Here is a 19,272-nt window from a genome sequence, read left to right as displayed (position 1 = left end):
TTTCAACACTCGTCCAAGTCAGCAACGAGGGCACCGCTATTCGTACTACCAGTACCGTCTGACACTGTAATGGCAAGATCTTCTATGTCCCACAGGAGACTTGTCACGGTTCGCAGCTGTTACATGATTCGTATCTTCGGCCGGACACTGGCAGGATAAAAGCTAACTGCCGGAGTAGCTGTTTGCATTACGACTCCCTTTCCATTCTACACGGCATGGCCGACATGGCTAGTATGCCAAACAGTACAACTGTCTTGATCGTTGGCGCAGGACCCTCCGGTCTTGTTACAGCGCTTTCTCTCCTCCATCACGGCTTTAAGCATTTTGTCGTTGTTGATGCTGTTGAGCAAGGCGAGAATACCTCGCGCGCTCTTGTCGTTCATGCCGCGACATTAGAGGTACGACATGTATCGCAACTCTGAGTTGAACTCTCGTTCATGATACACATTTGCCTTATTTAGGCGCTGGACACCATAGATTGCGGGGAAGAAATTGTAGCGAAGGGAACCAAAGCAAGGAGTATCAATATTGGCAATCGCTCATCGAAGCTCGTGTCCACCGATCTCTCTTCTCTCGACAAACACACCCGTCACCCGTATGCCCTCATCATCCCACAGAATCTTACGGAGTATATTCTTGGCGAGAAACTCAAAAGCTATGGCGTGACAGTTCACCGGCCATGCAAAGTCACCTCTTTGAAGATGAACGAGAATGATGACGATCTCACGGATGTCGTATTTGAACATGGAAAGATCATCACTGCAAAGTATGTCATCGGTGCAGATGGCGCTCGTTCTGTTGTAAGTCTCATCTCGTGTCACTTTTAGTAGTCCTGACTTTTTTCCGAAAGGTTCGTCGGATGGCTGGTATCAGTTTTACAGACCCTAGCACTGGCGAGAAGGGTGACAGGATTACCAACCTGGCTCAAATGGTTATTGCGGACATTGTCTACGAAGGTGGGGACAAGAATGACTTGGGGTTTTTAGCCACGATGTCGCCCGAGAGCTTCTTCCTTTCCATACCTTTGCCGAACTCGTTCAACGACTTACTCGCTGAGAACGGGCAAGAAGTCAGAGGCCAAATATACCGTATTGGCGCCGGTGTCCCTTTGGTGGATGGAGAGATCCCGCATTCACCAAGCAAGGAGTATCTACAGAACCTCGTTGATCGATTCGGGCCTACAGTCCTCTCATCGGACGCTTCGGTCAATCCCAGCTCCACACCGGTACGCATCAAGGAAATTATATGGGCAACTCGGTTCCGCACGCATTCCGCAATCGCCGAAAAGGCGTTCACCCGTCTTGGTGGAGACGAGCTTCAGGGTGCTACAGTAGCAGCTGATAACTCCTTCACGAAACGTGGTGGTATCATCCTTCTCATCGGAGATGCGGCGCACATCCACTCTCCCGCAGGCGGCCAGGGCATGAACCTTGGGATCCGTGACGCAGCGTTCCTTGTAGATGCCCTCATAAAGCATATAAATGCGTCTACTTCACAGCCCTCGAGCGTCGATGCTGATTGTATCTTGCGTGAATTTGCAGAGGAGAGGCACAAACGCGCTTTAGAAGTGATTGCATTCACTAAGAACTTACTTTCACTTTTGGGGACGCAAGATAAGAAGATATCGTGGCTGTTCCCAATCTCGGCTACTACTGTGCGGGACTGGGTGATGTGGCTTGGCGGAAAGCTTAGCTTTATGCAGGCAAGGATGGCATGGGCAATGAGTGGACTGGGGAGGAGATGATGAGCAATTCTTGTGGACGTAATTCAATCGTGCCCGAACTTTTTACTTTCACCTCTCCATTTTCTGGTTATTGGTTTAAACTGTCTACCTTCATTTCTCCATCATTTAATATCGCGGGCTCGTGTACTTAGCTCATAGTACTTTCATGTACTCTTAATATTTCATACTCAGTGATGAATGCATACTGACAGAATGAAGCGCAGAAAATAGCACTGATATAGTGCAGCCAAATACTCACCACCCAGGACTCTCGTCTTTTTGCCTTGCGACCATGCGAGTGCTGACTCTGACCCCCTCTTGTCTCCTCCTGGCTGACAAGCACAATGCTCACTAAGATTATCAGTTCTTAATACCTCCTCCCATGTGAATAACCTTTCAAAGTCACCGTCCGTCCATTGGTCCCATAAATCATCTGTTGAGATCTGGTCACCGGCGCCAGATTTGGGGCATAGTGAGTTGGATGATCGATCCGGACCATGGCATTGATTTTGTCGGGCTGCAGGAGGACTGACACTTCGCGTACGCCGGCGTGGTGTACACTTTGTGTCTGTGGAGAGATCAAATAACTCCTGTGAGTGGTGTCTCATGAGTCAAGGGGGCGGTGGCGCATTTTGAGACGGAGTGTGCAGTGTCATGTGAGGGCTGAGCGGTCTGCACGGAAGCCGGAAGAAAAGCTATTACACTGCCTGTTCTATTTATCAAATCTGAGTTCACAAGGAGAATATGTCGGACGGCACACCTGAACGGTCATAGCAGGGTACGGGGTCTTCAAGATTCAGCAGTAGACCCGGCCGATCTGGATAATTTTGATTCTCTGTCTCGTTGGGATTGAAAAAGTTGAAATTAAGGCCGAAAGGATGGTTATAACAAGTGCACGCCGTGTTTCAAAGCACTCACAAAGGCCATGATACGATTTACAAAAGCGTGATAAGGGTTTCTTCTCCAGGCCATAGAAGACAAACCGAAAGACTGCTTGGTAAATAAATTTATTACTGCCTATGGACAATTACAGTCTCAGGATGAAAAGGAACACTGTTAGAATATCGATTACTATGACAGATCTAACATAAAATATACCCAAGTTATACGGACAGTGTGACAGTTGAAGTGGTGAGGTTTGACGCAGCATGTGGCAGTTGTGACGCGGCATGGATGAGGTTTGACGCGACATTGATGCGGCACGACCTGTTTGACGCGGTATGTGCTATGGTTGACGCGGCACTGATAGTAGGCCTTGAAAGCTTGATGCGGCATAGTGTGGATGCTGATATTAGTACAGAGGCTGCAAAGATGTTTGGGAGAACTTGTCATGGTGTGAGTGGTGCTTGATCCAGCCTAAACGAGGCTTCTGACATGTCATGGTTGGGGCTTGACGTGGTGGTGCAGAGTATAGAGTGGATCGAACTTGACAGTGTGAGGTCGAGGCTTGACGCAGTGAAACAACACTCGACACTGCATCTGAAATCAACATATACATGAACGAATTAGAGGTAATACAACAATACAGGACTGACGCGCAAGATGCGTACTAGTACTAGTGTGGACGCAAAGGACAAGCACTGTATATTTGGTGAGAAGTGATACAGCACTATAGAGCCTGTACGCAGGCAGGCACTCATATGTTGATCATTAACGAGGATTTAAACTGCTTGGAATAACATAAACGCATGATTGTTAGTCCATATATCTTATGATGAAGGTGCACATGTACGCATTTCTCCTTTGTCAGACCGCTGAGAGCCCACTCGTCGAACTCGGGAGGAGTGTCTACGGCAGTCTCATTTGCATTCTCGATGAATGCCTCGCTGATAATGTTCATGGCGAATCCTTGGCCGCTTTTCAAGTTGGTAGCCGTGTCTTTCAGGTGGCCCACAGTGTTGTGGTTGACTGGCGGGTAGTAAGGTTGATTCCATTTGGCGATGAAGACCAATTGCCAGCCAAGGCTGCAGAGGTGCATGAATTGCTGAGAACAATGCACACCATGGACAATGCTGCAGGTATACTTGGTAAGAAGGATGCGCTGGTTCGGTGCGGTAATGTACAGCCACCAAAACTCAGAATTGCCGCACCCCACAGCCACAACATCTCAGAATTGCCGCACCCTGCCGCGTCACTACCGCACCCATGAAGTACTATATTCACCGTGATACCACTATAATTCTTAACAAAAACATGTACTATGGTATTTCTTAATCATAAATCATATCTAAGGCCTTTGTGGACGATGTAGACATGTTATATACACATATACAAGAGTTCCGAATCCTTCGGACAGCAACCTTAACTATCCATTTCATAATAACAGACGTCTGTATACTACGTTGGCCGTCGTCTCTTCCTCCTGTTCTCGAAACAGCGCCTGAATGTGTCTGCGACCACGTACTCTTGACAGCGCAGTGTACAGTTGACCGTGTGCGAAGGAATCAGTGCGTAAGTCGAGCACCGCCTTCTGTAACGTTAGCCCTTGGCTTTCATTGAACGTTGTAGCGTAAGCGGCGCGCAATGGAAATCGCTCCGTCCTTACAATATGTAGAAAAACCTGGCACCGACTATTCATGCTAATCAAGATTAAGAGCCAGCGGTGATCATACATAAATATCAACGTCCCATGAACCGATTCATGCTTTCCCTCGGTGTCTCTTCCTATTACCACCATCTACGCCCTCAGATTTGTTCAGCCTATCGAGCAAGGACGACGTTCTTGGTGTGGGATCTCTCGACTTTGAGAAAGGAATTGAAGGATACGTCGAAGGCACTGTTCCTAAGCCTGCGAGGGGTGTTGGACCGCCAGTGTGAGGAGCAAGCGGAGATTGAAAGGAAAAGGAGTGTCGAGATGTTGGAGCGCCTGTGGAGCTCAAGTGGCGCGCGCACATGGGAATCACAGGATATTGGAAATCGCTCCGTCCTTACAATATGTAGAAAAGCGGAGATTGAAAGGAAAAGGAGTGTCGGCCTGTGGAGCTCAAGTGGCGCACATGGGAATCACAGGATATTGGAAATCGCTCCGTCCTTACAATATGTAGAAAGACACATGTTGTGTAGGGTGCGGCACGGATGCGGCACGATGCGGCAAAATCCTAAGGCGTCACAAGCGCGTCACGACCTTACATAAACTCTAGAACCTCGCTACGTCAAAGATCTGCGGCAAACTATCATGCATCATAGCAACGAGGGCACTGCTATGCAGTGCTAATACTAGTACTAACACAGATCTTTTGCATGACTCGTAGGAGATTTGTTCGCAGACGACTCGTATCTTCGGCCGGACACTGGCAGGATAAAAGCTAACTACCAGAGTAGCTGTTTGCACCACGACCCCCTTTCCATTCTACACGGTATGGCTGACATGGCTAGTATGCCAAACAGTACAACTGTCTTGATCGTTGGCGCAGGACCCTCCGGTCTTGTTACAGCGCTTTCTCTCCTCCATCATGGCTTTAAGCATTTTGTCGTTGTCGATGCTGTTGAGCAAGGCGAGAATACCTCGCGCGCTCTTGTCGTTCATGCCGCGACATTAGAGGTACGACATTTACTGCAACCGAGTTGAACTCTCGGTCATGATACATATTTACCCCGTTTAGGCGCTGGACACCATAGGTTGCGGGGAAGAAATTGTAGCGAAGGGAACCAAAGCAAGGAGTATCAATATTGGCAACCGCTCATCGAAGCTCGTGTCCACCAACCTCTCTTCTCTCGACAAACACACCTGTCACCCGTATTCCCTCATCATCCCACAGAATCTTACGGAGTATATTCTTGGCGAGAAACTCAAAAGCTATGGCGTGACAGTTCACCGGCCATGCAAAGTCACCTCTTTGAAGATGAACGAGAATGATGACGATCTCACGGATGTCGTATTTGAAGATGGAAAGACCATCACTGCAAAGTATGTCATCGGCGCGGATGGTGCTCGTTCTGTTGTAAGTCTTATCTCGTGTCACTTTTAGTAGTCCTGACTTTTTTTCGACAGGTTCGTCAGATGGCTGGTATCAGTTTTACAGACCCTGACACTGGCGAGAAGGGTGATAGGATTACCAACCTGGCTCAAATGGTCCTTGCGGATGTTGTCTTTGAAGGCGGAGACAACATCGACTTTTTGATCACGATGTCCCCTGAGAGCTTCTTCCTTTCCATCCCCTTGCCAAGCTCGTTCAACGATTTACTCGCTGAGAACGGGCAAGAAGTCAGAGGCCAAATATACCGTATTGGTGCAGGTGTCCCTCTGGTGGATGGAGAGATTCCGCATTCACCAAGCAAGGAGTATCTACAGAACCTCGTTGATCGATTCGGGCCTACAGTCCTCTCATCGGACGCTTCGGTCAATCCCAGCTCCACACCGGTACGCATCAAGGAAATTATATGGGCAACTCGGTTCCGCACACATTCCGCAATCGCCGAAAAGGCGTTCACCCGTCTTGGTGGAGACGAGCTTCAGGGTGCTACAGTAGCGGCTGATAAATCCACTACAAAACGTGGTGGTATCATCCTTCTCATCGGAGATGCGGCGCACATCCACTCTCCCGCAGGCGGCCAGGGCATGAACCTTGGGATCCGTGACGCAGTGTTCCTTGGAGACGCTCTCATAAAGCATATAAATGCGTCTTCTTTGCAGCCTAATTCGCAGCCCTCGAGCATCGACACTGATTATATCTTGCGTGAATTTGCGGAGGAGAGGCACACACGCGCTCTAGAAGTGATTTCATTTACTAAGAACTTAAATTCACTTTTTGGGACGCAAGATAAGAAGATATCGTGGCTGTTCCCAATCTCGATTACTACTGTGCGAGACTGGGTGATGTGGCTTGGCGGAAAGCTTGGCTTCATGCAAGCAAGGATGGCATGGGCGATGAGTGGACTGGGGAGAAGATAATGAGCAATTTTTGTGGATATAATTCCATTATTTTTACCTTCACCTCTCCATTGTTAGGCTCGTGTACTTAGTTCGTACTTTCATAGACTTTTAATATGTCACGCTCAGTGGCGAATGCATAGTCATTCGAGGGATGGGAATGAGGGGTGGCAAACTTGATGGACGTCGTTTCTGCTAGATATAACATCACCATCTGGCGCCATAATGTGGATGAATATTCATTCCTGGCTTGATTCATAGCCATAAGCACTGTCAAGTATGAACCGGAAGTCGTCAGTTGGATCAACTGGATGTATGGAAGACTTGATTGTGGCTCTGCGAGGCAGTGTCACACACGCGGAATGCTTGAACAACACGGAGTTTCGAAAAGCCGCGCGGGATACCGAGTATCGTTCTTTACTAGACTTTAAGTCCGACCAGTTAAATCATCAATCTAACACAGGCCTTTGCGTGATGTGTTCACCGAAGAAACCTGCCGGCGTCTCAACGATTCTCGATGAGCTTATCGGCACTCTCAGCCCGAGTCGTTGCATCCACTGACAACCCCCGCCTCGGGTATAATGTCACAAGGATTGGAAGTAATATCGTAAGGGTCTGAGTGCGAATCTGATGCAAAACGAACGATAACGAATGTATCGTGAGGTTAACAGCGATGTTGCATCATTTCGCACATCCAAATACATCCAGGATAATAATGGAAGTACACACTATCTGTGATCCCTGCGATCGGTCTGGTGAGTATATGATACTATCTCCAGCTGACATTTAAATTGAGATGACAAGGGTGTTAGACATGCCTGGAGAAACCATTCAAATCAGCTCGGAGGACCAGCGGGGTACAACAAGTCGGGAAACATACGCACCACGCAAGACTATCCTCTTGTAATAGATAACATGACAAGGACTTACCCAGATTGATCATACCTAGAAACACCAAAGCCTGAAACACAGAAGACTGATCCCGATGGGAAGGCACTTATGGCAAAATCCTCGGTATCTGGGAATCGAAGGCAACCAGAGGGTCAAGAGTTATTGGATGTGCCTTCAAGTTATCCACTGTTCGGTAACCCGAGGAAATGTTGTGGTGTTGCATGGGTAGGCAATCAAGAAAAAATTAGCTACCTGCAGTGATGTGGGAGGCTGAAACGAGAGAAGAGGTTGAATATCGGTTTCAGCCTTCCGCAACATGAGGTACTTTGACGAGCCACGACGCCGCAAGTTGATTTAGTAATGAATCTTCCGCTTATATAATAAGCGTTACGTACACGTCCTGGAAGCGTTCGCCGGGACTTCTTGCTTTGCTTCCCATCTCTGTTTCGAAACAATGGCGACTCCACCTGCCCGTAAAGCCATATTAGATCTCTATGCCTCCACCTTGCGGACGGCGAAATCATTCAGTTCATATAACTTTCGCACCTACTTCGTTCGGAGGACGGAGGATACATTCCGTGGGATCCAAGTGTGTTTTGACTCAATAATTCTACCAAGCATGATATCCTGATGTAATTGGCTTAGGCAGAGCAAGATCCTATCAAGCTTTCACATGCATATAACGAGGCTGTGAAGGAGCTTTCGGTATTAAGACGGTGTGCAGTCATGAATCAACTGTATGGCGGTGCGCGGCTGGCAGTCGAAGAACAGAGTGAAGTGCGTACCTGAGGAGATACGTGAGCTAGGAAAATACCGGATACTAGGTGTGGATGATGAAAGCATAATAGAGATCATGTTCGTCGCACTGCACAGAATGGTACATGGACACAGCAGACGTCACTGTTGAGCATTGACTGTCACATAGTCAATTCTCAGCGTCATGCTGTTCTCTTGCTTCAATGAGAATTTGTTCTTGCCGGCGACTGTATTGTTATGCATCTGTAGAGAAGAGATAGGTAGCTCAGGTCGTTGTATTGCAAAAATTTCTGGTTGCTTCGTGAAGTACTTCAGGAAGCCGAGGATCCACCCCACGGCCACTTAAACCACCAACTTGCGCCAGGCCGAGACGAAGTATTTTGAGGCATTTGGCCTTGAACGGATGGCAACGCTTTCGATGTTGAGTCGCCCTTGGCCATATTCGTATTCGAGTCCCTCCCTGACAAAGCACCTTCAGTCTCATTCCACTGCCTCTCCGCAGCTTTCAGCCTGTCCTCGAATTCCTTTCGATCCCTGCCAGCACGAGCTTCCCTATGTGCCTGTATCTCGTCGAGTTGTCTCGTCTGCTTTGTTTCATCGCCAGCAGTTGAACCCAGTGTGTAGGTTCCTGCACAGACAGCTGCGATAGTTGCACCTTGAGCAATGACACGAACACGCAACCAGTTATTCAGAGATTGGGGGTCGCCTCGTTTCATTTTGACGGTAGCCATGATCAGTGCACCACATGTCAAAAGGGTACCTAGTACAGCGCGAGTCATCAGATTCGGGGGACAAAGTGATTGTAAAATGTCGTAGCATCATGCGCACCGATAGGGACTAGTGGTTGCTCCTTAAATTTTCTCCAAGCTTTCTCCTGATATGACTCTCCCGTGTGAAGGCTCGGGGTAGTCGGAACAGCAGCGGGGGAGGACATCCTGGATGATTCGTGACACAAATGAAAGAACGACTGAATACTATAACTGAAAATACCTACAGAAACAATAAGCTCGGGAGGCTGCAACGCAGACGATACAACCTCACGAATTTAACGTTGCAAGTTAGTTGTGGATGTTGTGTCCTAAGCGAGTCCGAGGTCGGCAGATATCCTTTTTGGGACATCTCTTCTTTGCTTTGTACACTAACCTTTTCCGTATCCGCAGTTGTAGTGTGCTCGTTCTTTCGCTCCCGCCCGTCGCACCCTCGACAGCATGCGTCTCGCGACCAACTTGAACAAGTACTACAGAATAAAGTCAGATTCCAGAATTTACGAATAGCACAATTCATAAGCATCAGCATTATCTTTACTCGACGCATCCGAGACACCCCTAAACACCGAGAGTTTGCCACGATCTTGAGTGCGGGTTGTAGTGGCCCTGCCGCCCTCATGGCCCTCTTAGGTTCGGAGTGCCAGAAAACTCCTTTGGGGCTTTACACATATATTTGTTCACTTTCTTTTCTCGTCTAGAATCTAGATAAGTTTTTATTTATCTTGCAATCAAACTGATATTTATTCTCTAACCAGAACACGTAGATAGGTGGTTGTGCAGACTGCGGCCGAATCCCAACAGGATTTCGTTCACGGAACATTCAATTAGATGTATATTCAACACGGTCTCCTGACGAATACATAAATGAGTCAAACTTGACATGATAGGTTAACCCACAATAGCTTCATGGCTGACAGCACTACTGGAGGCAAGGATAGTGGCTCAACGATAGGTTAAATCATACGATCCATGACAGCGTGGCTCATTCTTTAGCGATAACTCTGATGCCCACATGTTATCCGCCTTTGCTGCCGCATTTGAAGAACAACCCGCGAAACGTCACCGTGGGTCCAAAAAGGGAGGAAACTCAATTGCTCGGTAGTACTATGTAACTGTGGACTTGCTGTAATGCCAAAACAACTTCGCGTTCTCCTTGGGGGTAGGCTGTGCATGTGAGCCTTCAAGCGGATCTGACGCCAAATATATACTCTTATTTTTCAGTGAAAATGACGTGTTTTGTGTCCTAATCCTCTGGGTATCGATATATCAGGTCCACCTAGATGCTCCGTCAACATCTTCATGATGCTGATGCGCTACTTTTAGGATCATGGGATATCATAGGTGTTGCCAGGGGGTCTTCAAGCGCTACGCTGGACATGTATTTTCATAGAGCGGCCGAGGTCATGTAGCGATGCATCGTTAATTTAGTCTGAGAAAATAGTAGCCATAGGCATCGAACGGAAGGAAAGATCTTCCTTCTATCACTGGGATCCGCTTGGAAAAGCGGCCATCATGATGAGCGTTGCTTTGATATAGATGAGTAGCTTGCCAGTTGCAGTTCACTCCTGCTTTCCAGAATCCGTAACCACCCGCTGTATGCGTGTATGACGTTGCAGGTGGCCTCACTGATATACCGGGTGCATCCATCTGATGGCAGACTCAATTTTATTCTTTATGACAATGTCTCTACCTGAAAACACGACGGTACTTATCGTCGGCGCAGGGCCCGCTGGTCTCACAGCTGCTCTTTCTCTCGCCTACCACGGGTGTCGTGACTTCGTTATTGCCGATGCCACAGTCGAAGGACAAAATGCATCACGGGCTTATTCCATAAACTCTGCAACCGTCGAGGTACACTGAGGTCTAAGCGTTCATGGAATCTGCTGATGACCCTATGATTATAGGCTTTAGCCAGCATCGATGCAGTAGACGGCTTACTGTCTCAAGCCATCAAGGCGAAGAGCATCAGAATCGCATCCCGGGGTTCACAGATCTTTGAGGCCAAATTTGACCCTCTAAAGAAATATTCTGCCTACCCTTACCCACTCGTTACCCCTCAAAATGTGACGGAGCTTGCCCTGGGGCAGAAGCTGAAGAACCTTGGAGTTAGAGTACAGCGTCCGCACAGGGTGGTTGGAATGAAACAGAGCGAGAAGGATTCTCGCATTACCGATGTCTCCTTTGAGGACGGTCAAATAATCAGAGCTAGATATATCATCGGCGCAGATGGTGCGCGCTCATCGGTGAGAGCTCAGTCCCTGTTAAATTAGCTTTGCATAATATCTGATAACAATCTTTAGATCCGTACCATTGCTGGAATTGGCTTCTGTGATCCAGAAAGCCCGAATCTAGTCAGTGATGTACTCTCTCAAATGGTCGCTGCAGATGTTACATTCGAGCCCGAACCTACCGGTCCGCTAACTCTCGAGGGTCACCTCAATGGCACGATTTCGTCAGACAGCTTCTTCATGCTTATACCATTCGGTAACCGCTTCAATGTGGAGCTGACGCGAGATGGAGAGCCCACCACAAAACCTGTCTTCCGTGTAAGTTGTGCCATACCGGTAAAGAACGGAGAACCACCCCATGCGCCACCAAAAGAATACATCCAGGATATGATCGACACATACGGTCCAGCATGTATAACATCGGATTCCTCTCTTAACCGGACACCTGTTAAGATCGACCAGTTGATCTGGTCCACACGTTTCAGAACCCATTCGGCAATCGCTGACCGCACATTCACACGTCTTGGCGCTGCTATTTTCCTAGTTGGGGACGCAGCCCATGTACATTCACCCGCGGGCGGCCAGGGTATGAACCTGGCTATCAGGGACGCAATCTTCCTTGCAGAGGCTGTTACAAAGCACATCCAGGCCTCTGCAGAAGACCCCGATGTAGATGATACCATTCTGCAGGAAATTGCGGAAGCGCGTCACGCACGGGCGCTAGAAACCATTGACTTCACCAAGAAACTTCTGAAACTCGCAAGCCTTGGGTACGATCCATATGCTTGGTGGATGCCGTTCAGCTGGGCTTCTATTCGCGACCTGACACTACGGATATTGGGCAGATTTCATTTCGTGCAGTCGAGTGTTGCATGGGGAATGAGTGGGCTTGGACGACGCTGATCGCGTATTTTAGATGGCTTGTTCATCTTGTAGGCAGATACTTACAAACCGTTCCCATATGTGTCTTTTATATGAACCATCATATAAAAGCCCAGAGTGATGCATTGGCGATGACTTGTACCACTGGAGGATGGACTCGCAACCAACGTCTCTGAGATGGTCGATATTGGCAGGCGAATCGCGGGGTTTGAAATTTGCTTCACACCGTACAAACTTCAAAGTACTCAGGTATGCCTCTCAAACAGCATGTATGCATATCGCATGGAGTAGTAGTACCGAACGTTGAATAGAATAATAAAATGATACCATTGAATGCATTCCACCCATGCCCCAACATCAGCCACCTGTTGACCTTTGATTTGGATTTCCTAATCCTTCGAGCCTTGACCGAGATCGCAAAACCTGGCCATCTTAAAAATTGTTCGTAGGCAATGACGGTCATGGACATCGTATTATGCACTATCAATAATGATATCATGCATTTGAGCTGAAAGAATATAGGATGTTGTGTTCCTTGCGAAATAAAGTCGAGTTGTGCGAAAGCTTTGAGAGTTTGCTGGCTTTGCCATGTTTCGTCGAAAGGGTTTCCGTAAAGTCCTCTGGTAAACTGTCGATAGCTTCTAAAGCAGCACACGACAAAGGTGGGACAGAAGTAATGATAAACCTCATGCACATGGTTGCAGGTTTAACAGTCTGCATGACGGTAGACGCAAATTCAAACTCCGTGCTTCGTCTGCCAAATCTCTCCGAGATCGACTAGCCTGGCTTCGCTACACGACTTGTCCGCAGGGTATAATTTAAAGCCAGGCTGGTCACGGGCCTAACTGGAGGGGGATCAGCAATGATTAACTTAGCAGGAATCCACGGGCCACGTCAGACCACGTCTTGTGACGGTGAAGTCGACTGTCATCAACCTAGTAAGGATTCAGGAATGCCGTTGATTTTCAAACTAGGACATGTGTCCAGCTATATGATACAAGCGAGAGCCTGTGAGAGCGATGTAGCTTCATTCACCAACTTTGGGAAGTGGAGGACAAGCGGAACTCGAGGCATTACAGCCGCTACTTTCATATCGATGAAAGATTTCATTTTTCGATCTTGGTCGGGCGAAATGGCAAGGGCGCTCTGCCTGGACGTGACACACATCCTGCAGTGGCCGTCAAACAGCTTGATATGCATTGAAATCCTTTGGTTGTCATAACTGGTAGATTTGTGCAAAGTGAATACTTGTGATGATTATAATTCCGTATAACTCCGATGTATCAAAAATACGTGCGATAGTCGCGGGCCTCGGCGCTGGGTGAATCGAGTCCCTTGATTATGAGGGTATTCCGCCCGAATTGTATCGTAAAGAGAGGACCCTGTTGTTGCCCAGCACAGGGAAAACAGTAAATATTAGAGGCTGTAAGGGGAAAAAGTGAAATATGGTTCACCGATATGGAAGCAACTGTAGTAATCCGACCGTAAGATCTGTAATGTAGGAGCAACCCGCGGGTGTCACATTGGGTATGTTCCGCGACAGGAAAACATATGAGTGCAGCGCCATTTGCAAACCCGCATAGCTGCATGGTGTTGTGAACATGTGATGATAGGTGTCACGGTGTCAGTGAATGATGGCACAAGTATGTTGCGCCTTATTAGAAGGAACGGCTGTATTCCTTCGTCTATGAAGGGTTATTCACTGGTGAGGCGGCCGTGTATAATCTGGGATATGCTGGACTGCCAGTGACAAGGACTGTCAAGGCCATCAGGGAAAACCTGTCTAGGACCATGATGCATCGATGTACGATTGTATTTGTACCGATTGTAGCCGCACTTTCGGATATATCGTTTTCGAATCAAACCAGATATCACAATGTGACTTTGTCGTCGAAGTCGAAGACAGCTTAGTGCAGGAGTATTAATGTGGGAAATGTTGGAGTCGGTGATGCCAACCGCGCGCCCCGCTAAGCGTGCACATACAAGCTTACATAATTCAAAAAATCAGTGCATGAACTCAAGATGAACTGGTCCGACCGCCCATTGCCGCCACCACCCCAATAATAAGAACGTCACTTGACTATCATATATCGTATATCATGCGCCATGCCCATCATGGCATATCTTAATTGCTTCTGAATGAGAATAGTAAAAGACAGCGAGTTATCCGACAAATCAGCCACAAACAGCAGATGACGAATTCAATCTAGGGTTCTGTTTTCTTTGCCGTTTGCTTCCGTGTCGCTTCGCGCACACGAACGTAGTTATTCCAAAGTACTTTCCATTCCGCTTCTGGTGTGCCTTCCCCAGGCTCACCAATGCCGCCAGAACGGTCTGCTGCAACACCTGCCCACCCCAGAGCGCGTTCATAACACTCAAGGGCGCGTTCCGTGCCATCTTTCTCGCCTTCCTTCAATATACCCATGAGATTCCAGGCTTCGGCAGCCGTCCGGCGAGCATCGCGGAGAAGGCTTTTAGCTGGCTTTCGCATTGCATTCGATTTCGCATACACGGGAACTAGGGATGCTTCCGAGGCGGGCGGATGGGGAATTGTCGAGCCTGGTGCATCAGGATGGGTGAATGGGAGACCTGCAAGGGCGAGAGCAACTCGCTCGGAAGATTCTGCAGCGCGCGAGAGCCATTGTATGGACTGTTCAGGTGCTGCGCGGAGGGCGTAGAGAACTTCCGCGAGGTGAATGGAAAGTAGAGACGATCGGTGAAGTAGAAATAGTGAATGCAATGCCTGTGGCGGAGATGCTGTTGAAATTCTGGAAGGAGACGGAATCGAGCGTAGGAGATCGAGTCCGGACTCCTGTACATGTTGCGCTTGCTTAAGGTAGCCAGAGGTGGAATAGTACGCGGAAAGTGATACCAACGTGGAGGCAAGCGTGCGTTGTGCACACGGAGATGAAGGGATGGTTTGTGTTAATTCAGGAGCCGAAAGATTTGCTTGCTGAGTGCCCTGGGTGAGGTTGATAGTCCGCGCCCACCATCCAAGGGCGTCCTCAAAGTCTCCAAGACGATAGTCAAGGTCCCCGAGTTTTAATGCAACTCGTGCAGCATCCGCACCCTTGGCGGGCAGCCCAGCCCACACTCGCTCATACCGGGACCGGGCCTGCAAAAGTGCATCCCTCGTCCCCATCCGCTCGAGAATGGAAGCATGGCGGGCGAGTAGCTCGCCCATAGTTTGTGGGCGTAACTTGCCGGACGGCAATTTGCCTTCGATAATGGTGATGGCAAGAGCCATGAATTTTTGGGAGACTTCCAGGCGAGCCTCTACAACATTGAGACTACCTGTACCCTGGGAGCCTCGTCCCGAAAGTGTGTTCGAGCGGCTGATGATCGCTCCTGAGCCCGTTCCCCAGTTCTCGGCAATCCATGCACTACGAACAGCATGCCTGCCTTTGAACCCGAGTGCCGGGTCCGTTCCACCTCCGTCCCCGCCTGACCACTTCTCAGCTTCGTGATCCCACTCCCATCTGCGTACTTCGCTATCTTGATCGCATGCGAGTTCGACGTTCTCTACCCACATATGTAAACCCTCGAATACTGTCCATCCGGTGATCCCGAGTGCAAAGACACCTATAAGGGAAAATTTGGCCAGGCGTTTGAAAAAGTCCAGAGTAAACAATGTGGATTGGGTGAAGGGATTCTCAATGAGAGCGGGTTGATCCGCCGCAGCTGCATCTTTTCGTCGTGATGTGGGCTGATTGCCCGTACTCTGTGATTTGAGCCGACGATGTCTGGGTACTAGGGGTGCATAGACACGCAACGGGCGAGTATGCAAATTCGAAAGTGCTCTGAGCATTGGAGCTGCAACCTGCTTGTAACTCAAGCGCTCAAGCTTAAAGTTTGGAAATTTGATGAACAACAGAAGTTTCGTAAGGTTGCGAGAACCTCGTGTCAGGTAACTATCTTGATAAGATGTTAACGTTGACCACTCGGCTCAGTGTTATTGTTGCGGGGAGCTGAAAGCTAAGACCACATGAGTATTCAGAAATTCAAGGGGTACCTGCAAAGATATTTTCGAGCTGATGAGTCGGCCATCATTTCCCCCACGCGTCAGCACTAATTTCCAAATTTAGTTGATCAGTTTACTTTGCTGTGCTTTGGCTGTGCTCCGTCATGTAATGTTACATACACCGCCCACTGCCAGCACTTGCCTGCAGGGAAACGTGTGTCGTAGCATGCGTTTCAAAGTTTGTGAATTTACTCAAGGCGGTGGCGGCAAATATCCGTAGGGACTCGGATCGAAACGTCGCAGGCGTCGGCAGGACGAGACCCTGTCAAGTTGGCACCATGACTGTGTCTGTCGACAGGCTTGTGAACATGATTATGATAACATTTCGCGCCATCAGCTCATGTCAGTCAATTCCAGTATCCCCCCCGCACCACATGTGATCTCCGTTCGGATGGACCGTTTGTCCGCCTGCTACTAGGTATTTTTCCGATTTGCTGTCGGTGGTTCTTTCCAACATCACGCACATTCGGATTGAACACCGGTATTGAGTATTGACGCCTGGCTCGATTGGAAACAAACACGAGTCACACGCATGATGTTCTCGAAGCGGCGTGCCTTCCTGTCAGGCACGTAGTACAGAAGCTTTACCTGTACTAGGGTCTACCCTACTTATAGTTCGATGTCTGCATTTTCATTTCTCGCCTCTCCCTTATTGTCGGGTTGCCTCTGGTGTGTGTAACGTACGCTACCATGAACTTCCTACCTTGGGGGACGTTGTTCTTCAGCATCCTTTGGGCCTCCGTGGTATCTGCCATTCCATCACGAACCATTGATACAAGGGCTTCCAGTCCCTTTGTAAGCACCAGTGGCTCTGGCTTTGTGGTGAACGGGAGGTATGGATCAATTCATGTTGGATGTGAACCTCTAATAACTCATCTTCAATCAGTTCATTGAAGTACATCGGTACCAATGTTTATTGGCTACCTACGCTCAACACGAACGAGGATATACGGAACACGCTGGCAAACATATCAGCTCTTGGCATCAAGGTCGTCAGATTATGGGCATTCAATGGTATTTATCCCTGTTTTACCCTTTCGATGCAAATGATACAATCAATCACGGTCAGATGTGGATACCATCCCCGTGAATGGCACTTGGTTACAGCTTATTCAGAATGGTACCGTTACCGTCAACAATGGGCCAAACGGCCTACAAAAGCTTGACACAGTCATTCAATTGGCTGAAGAGCAAGGCCTATATGTCATTCCTATCTCTTACGAACAACTGGGACCCTGTGCCACTCTCGAACACCACTCGTCCTCGCAATTATCTATCTAACAACTACGGTTGGTCTTGACCAGACTCTTGATCCCTGCATCTTTTTGATCATGACTTTAGGTGGCATGGATACATACGTTCGCCAATTCGGCCTCCAAACTCATGACGAGTTCTATACGAATCCGTCAGTACTAACGTCTTTCCTGAATTATACGACGCAAGTGGTCTCCCGCTACGTGAACAGTCCATCGGTCTTCAGTTATGAATTGGCTAATGACGCCAGGTACGTGATGGCCTATATTTCGGAGCCGCTCAGCTCAATACACTTGATTCAGGTGCAACTCTACCTTGCCAGCATCTGCTACCTGCACGACAGAAACGATCACGGCCTGGCATGCGACGGTAGCTGCGCACATCCGCAGCATTGATCCAAACCACCTCATCTCTTCGGGGTATGTCACAATGTCGATAAAAATCATAGGCACCGTCTGACGGCTGATCTAGTGTCGGAGGATATCTGTGTCCAGATTGCACGAAATTATATCCCCTGACAGCACCAGCACCTCCTGTAACATCTCCGGCTCCTGGGAAAAAGAAGCGCAGCCAAGCAAAACCCGTGACCAAGAAACAAATTCTTCGAGAACAATCTGAGAGGAGACGCCGCAACAGAGAAGTTGCGAAGCGTGCAGGGACTCTGGTAGAAGACGGTGTACGAGTAAGAGGACGGTGGGTTTCTACAGGCAAGTCCAAACACATCATAGCAGTTTATCAGCTGATTATGTTTTACAGCTACCAAGAGGCAACAGAGTTCGACTTCGGGGTCACTGTATGACGGTTCATATGGCGTCGACAGTCAAGACATCTCGAACATTCCAGATATTGGATTCTCTTCCTTCCAGCTATTCCCCGACCAGCAATCATACGGTCCTGATGACCCGAATGTTCCGTCTTGGCAAAGTATAGAGCAAAACGGTGCCCAGTGGATCACCACTCAGGCCCAAAGTGCTGCTGCGTGAGCATCTTGTAATTATTGAACGTATCTGGATGTCTGATGTTCATCTCAGCGTCGGGAAACCTGCGGTGCTCACTGCCTTTGGTCTAGTTACGCAAGCCAATGCTCCTGACTTCGTGCCATTCAACTCTACGGTTGCTCCATTTGCTTCTGAAAATCTTGCGAAGCGACAATCCACGCTTGGTTATGGCGTGACCGACCAACAGCAAGCAACAACTTACACGACATGGCTTGATAGTGCGTTCTTCAATATTATCCTTAATATCTTTTCCAGCCTCACAAATATTTGATAAGCTGGTATTGCTTCGGGACTCAACGGCATAGTGCAGTACCAGTGGGGTCAGTCCGGCCTTACAGCTGAACCGGGTACTACTATCAGTCCCTCTACTACCACTGGAGAGTCGCCTACGCCGAGTAGCCCAGGAGAGACACCCACTCCCCAACAAACCACTGGCGAGTCCCCCAATGATGGTTACGCTATGTTCGTGGTCCAATCATTCTATTCTGACATGTACTGACCTCTTCGTAGTACCGGCTCCAATACTGTTCAGCAAATCCTTGGGAACTCGGCCCAGTCCATTGCCGCGGACTGAAAGACACTTGACGTTATGTTTGAATGAATGCTATATTGACACTCTTGGATTCAACGGACTTACGGTTCTCTCTGTTGTACAATCTGACAATTCACGTCACCCTTCTTGGACATCTGTGCGGACTTCCAGTACAGTTGATTTTTACAACATGTAACTTTAGAAGCATATATTTCGGTAGAAGTTTTTTTGTGACGTATTAAATCTATTATATTGTGGAGACTATGGTATCAGCCAGATATAATAATAGTAGAACTGGTTTGCAGTTTCAATTGAGTCAGTTCATAAAACCATCATGAGGCTAGGCACGG

The 19,272-nt window shown here is 48.4% G+C and overlaps 8 protein-coding genes across 8 annotated transcripts; 5 read left to right on the top strand and 3 right to left on the bottom strand.

The window, feature by feature from the left end:
* Positions 1-20: 20 nt before the first annotated feature.
* F5891DRAFT_1005812 (uncharacterized protein) lies at positions 21-1,951 on the top strand. Its single transcript, XM_041360404.1, has 4 exons — positions 21-40; positions 126-398; positions 462-800; positions 851-1,951. Exons 2-4 carry the CDS (start codon positions 216-218, stop codon positions 1,742-1,744), a joined length of 1,416 nt encoding a protein of 471 aa, XP_041231237.1. The 5' UTR covers positions 21-40; positions 126-215; the 3' UTR covers positions 1,745-1,951.
* A 1,220-nt stretch (positions 1,952-3,171) lies between these two features.
* On the bottom strand, positions 3,172-3,767 carry F5891DRAFT_621249 (uncharacterized protein). Its single transcript, XM_041372495.1, has 2 exons — positions 3,274-3,767; positions 3,172-3,202 (listed from the first exon to the last, which is right to left on the bottom strand). Exon 1 carries the CDS (start codon positions 3,699-3,701, stop codon positions 3,360-3,362), a length of 342 nt encoding a protein of 113 aa, XP_041231236.1. The 5' UTR covers positions 3,702-3,767; the 3' UTR covers positions 3,172-3,202; positions 3,274-3,359.
* A 1,323-nt stretch (positions 3,768-5,090) lies between these two features.
* Positions 5,091-6,614, top strand: F5891DRAFT_942837 (uncharacterized protein; the record flags this gene model as incomplete). The annotated part of the gene is made up of 3 exons (XM_041374446.1): positions 5,091-5,264; positions 5,326-5,664; positions 5,715-6,614. The coding sequence occupies 3 exons, from the start codon at positions 5,091-5,093 to the stop codon at positions 6,612-6,614; spliced, it is 1,413 nt and encodes a 470-aa protein (XP_041231235.1).
* Positions 6,615-7,938: 1,324 nt separating this feature from the next.
* Positions 7,939-8,273, top strand: F5891DRAFT_943345 (uncharacterized protein; the record flags this gene model as incomplete). The annotated part of the gene is made up of 2 exons (XM_041374476.1): positions 7,939-8,073; positions 8,130-8,273. 2 exons carry the CDS (start codon positions 7,939-7,941, stop codon positions 8,271-8,273), a joined length of 279 nt encoding a protein of 92 aa, XP_041231234.1.
* Positions 8,274-8,737: 464 nt separating this feature from the next.
* On the bottom strand, positions 8,738-9,126 carry F5891DRAFT_918820 (hypoxia induced protein conserved region-domain-containing protein; the record flags this gene model as incomplete). The annotated part of the gene is made up of 2 exons (XM_041373753.1): positions 8,738-9,000; positions 9,069-9,126. Coding segments are annotated over 2 exons (321 nt in total), but the record flags the coding sequence as incomplete, so codon positions are not given.
* A 1,561-nt stretch (positions 9,127-10,687) lies between these two features.
* On the top strand, positions 10,688-12,138 carry F5891DRAFT_942542 (uncharacterized protein; the record flags this gene model as incomplete). Its single annotated transcript, XM_041374430.1, has 3 exons — positions 10,688-10,858; positions 10,912-11,250; positions 11,308-12,138. The coding sequence occupies 3 exons, from the start codon at positions 10,688-10,690 to the stop codon at positions 12,136-12,138; spliced, it is 1,341 nt and encodes a 446-aa protein (XP_041231232.1).
* Positions 12,139-14,164: 2,026 nt separating this feature from the next.
* On the bottom strand, positions 14,165-16,148 carry F5891DRAFT_1005787 (uncharacterized protein). Its single transcript, XM_041360403.1, has one exon. The coding sequence runs from the start codon at positions 15,923-15,925 to the stop codon at positions 14,324-14,326; it is 1,602 nt and encodes a 533-aa protein (XP_041231231.1). The 5' UTR covers positions 15,926-16,148; the 3' UTR covers positions 14,165-14,323.
* A 680-nt stretch (positions 16,149-16,828) lies between these two features.
* F5891DRAFT_1248778 (glycoside hydrolase family 5 protein) lies at positions 16,829-19,251 on the top strand (the record flags this gene model as incomplete). Its single annotated transcript, XM_041369861.1, has 9 exons — positions 16,829-16,971; positions 17,025-17,152; positions 17,208-17,341; positions 17,443-17,642; positions 17,695-17,811; positions 17,864-18,099; positions 18,149-18,371; positions 18,424-18,608; positions 18,666-19,251. 9 exons carry the CDS (start codon positions 16,829-16,831, stop codon positions 18,887-18,889), a joined length of 1,590 nt encoding a protein of 529 aa, XP_041231230.1. The 3' UTR covers positions 18,890-19,251.
* Positions 19,252-19,272: the final 21 nt, after the last annotated feature.

Source organism: Suillus fuscotomentosus (genome assembly GCF_016647785.1).
Source record: "Suillus fuscotomentosus strain FC203 chromosome Unknown F5891scaffold_6, whole genome shotgun sequence".
Classification (NCBI taxonomy): domain Eukaryota; kingdom Fungi; phylum Basidiomycota; class Agaricomycetes; order Boletales; family Suillaceae; genus Suillus; species Suillus fuscotomentosus.
The sequence above is the reverse complement of the archived record's forward strand: the minus strand, read 5'-3'. Positions and strand labels throughout refer to the sequence as shown.

Bases quoted from the DNA above. Each gene is read 5' to 3' on its own strand.
- F5891DRAFT_1005787 (XM_041360403.1), bottom strand. From the start codon at position 15,925: ATGCTCAGAGCACTTTCGAATTTGCATACTCGCCCGTTGCGTGTCTAT.
- F5891DRAFT_1005812 (XM_041360404.1), top strand. From the start codon at position 216: ATGGCCGACATGGCTAGTATGCCAAACAGTACAACTGTCTTGATCGTT. The intron at 399-461 runs GTACGACATGTA...TGCCTTATTTAG, and splicing joins TTCATGCCGCGACATTAGAG to GCGCTGGACACCATAGATTG. The intron at 801-850 runs GTAAGTCTCATC...TTTTTCCGAAAG, and splicing joins CAGATGGCGCTCGTTCTGTT to GTTCGTCGGATGGCTGGTAT.
- F5891DRAFT_621249 (XM_041372495.1), bottom strand. From the start codon at position 3,701: ATGCACCTCTGCAGCCTTGGCTGGCAATTGGTCTTCATCGCCAAATGG.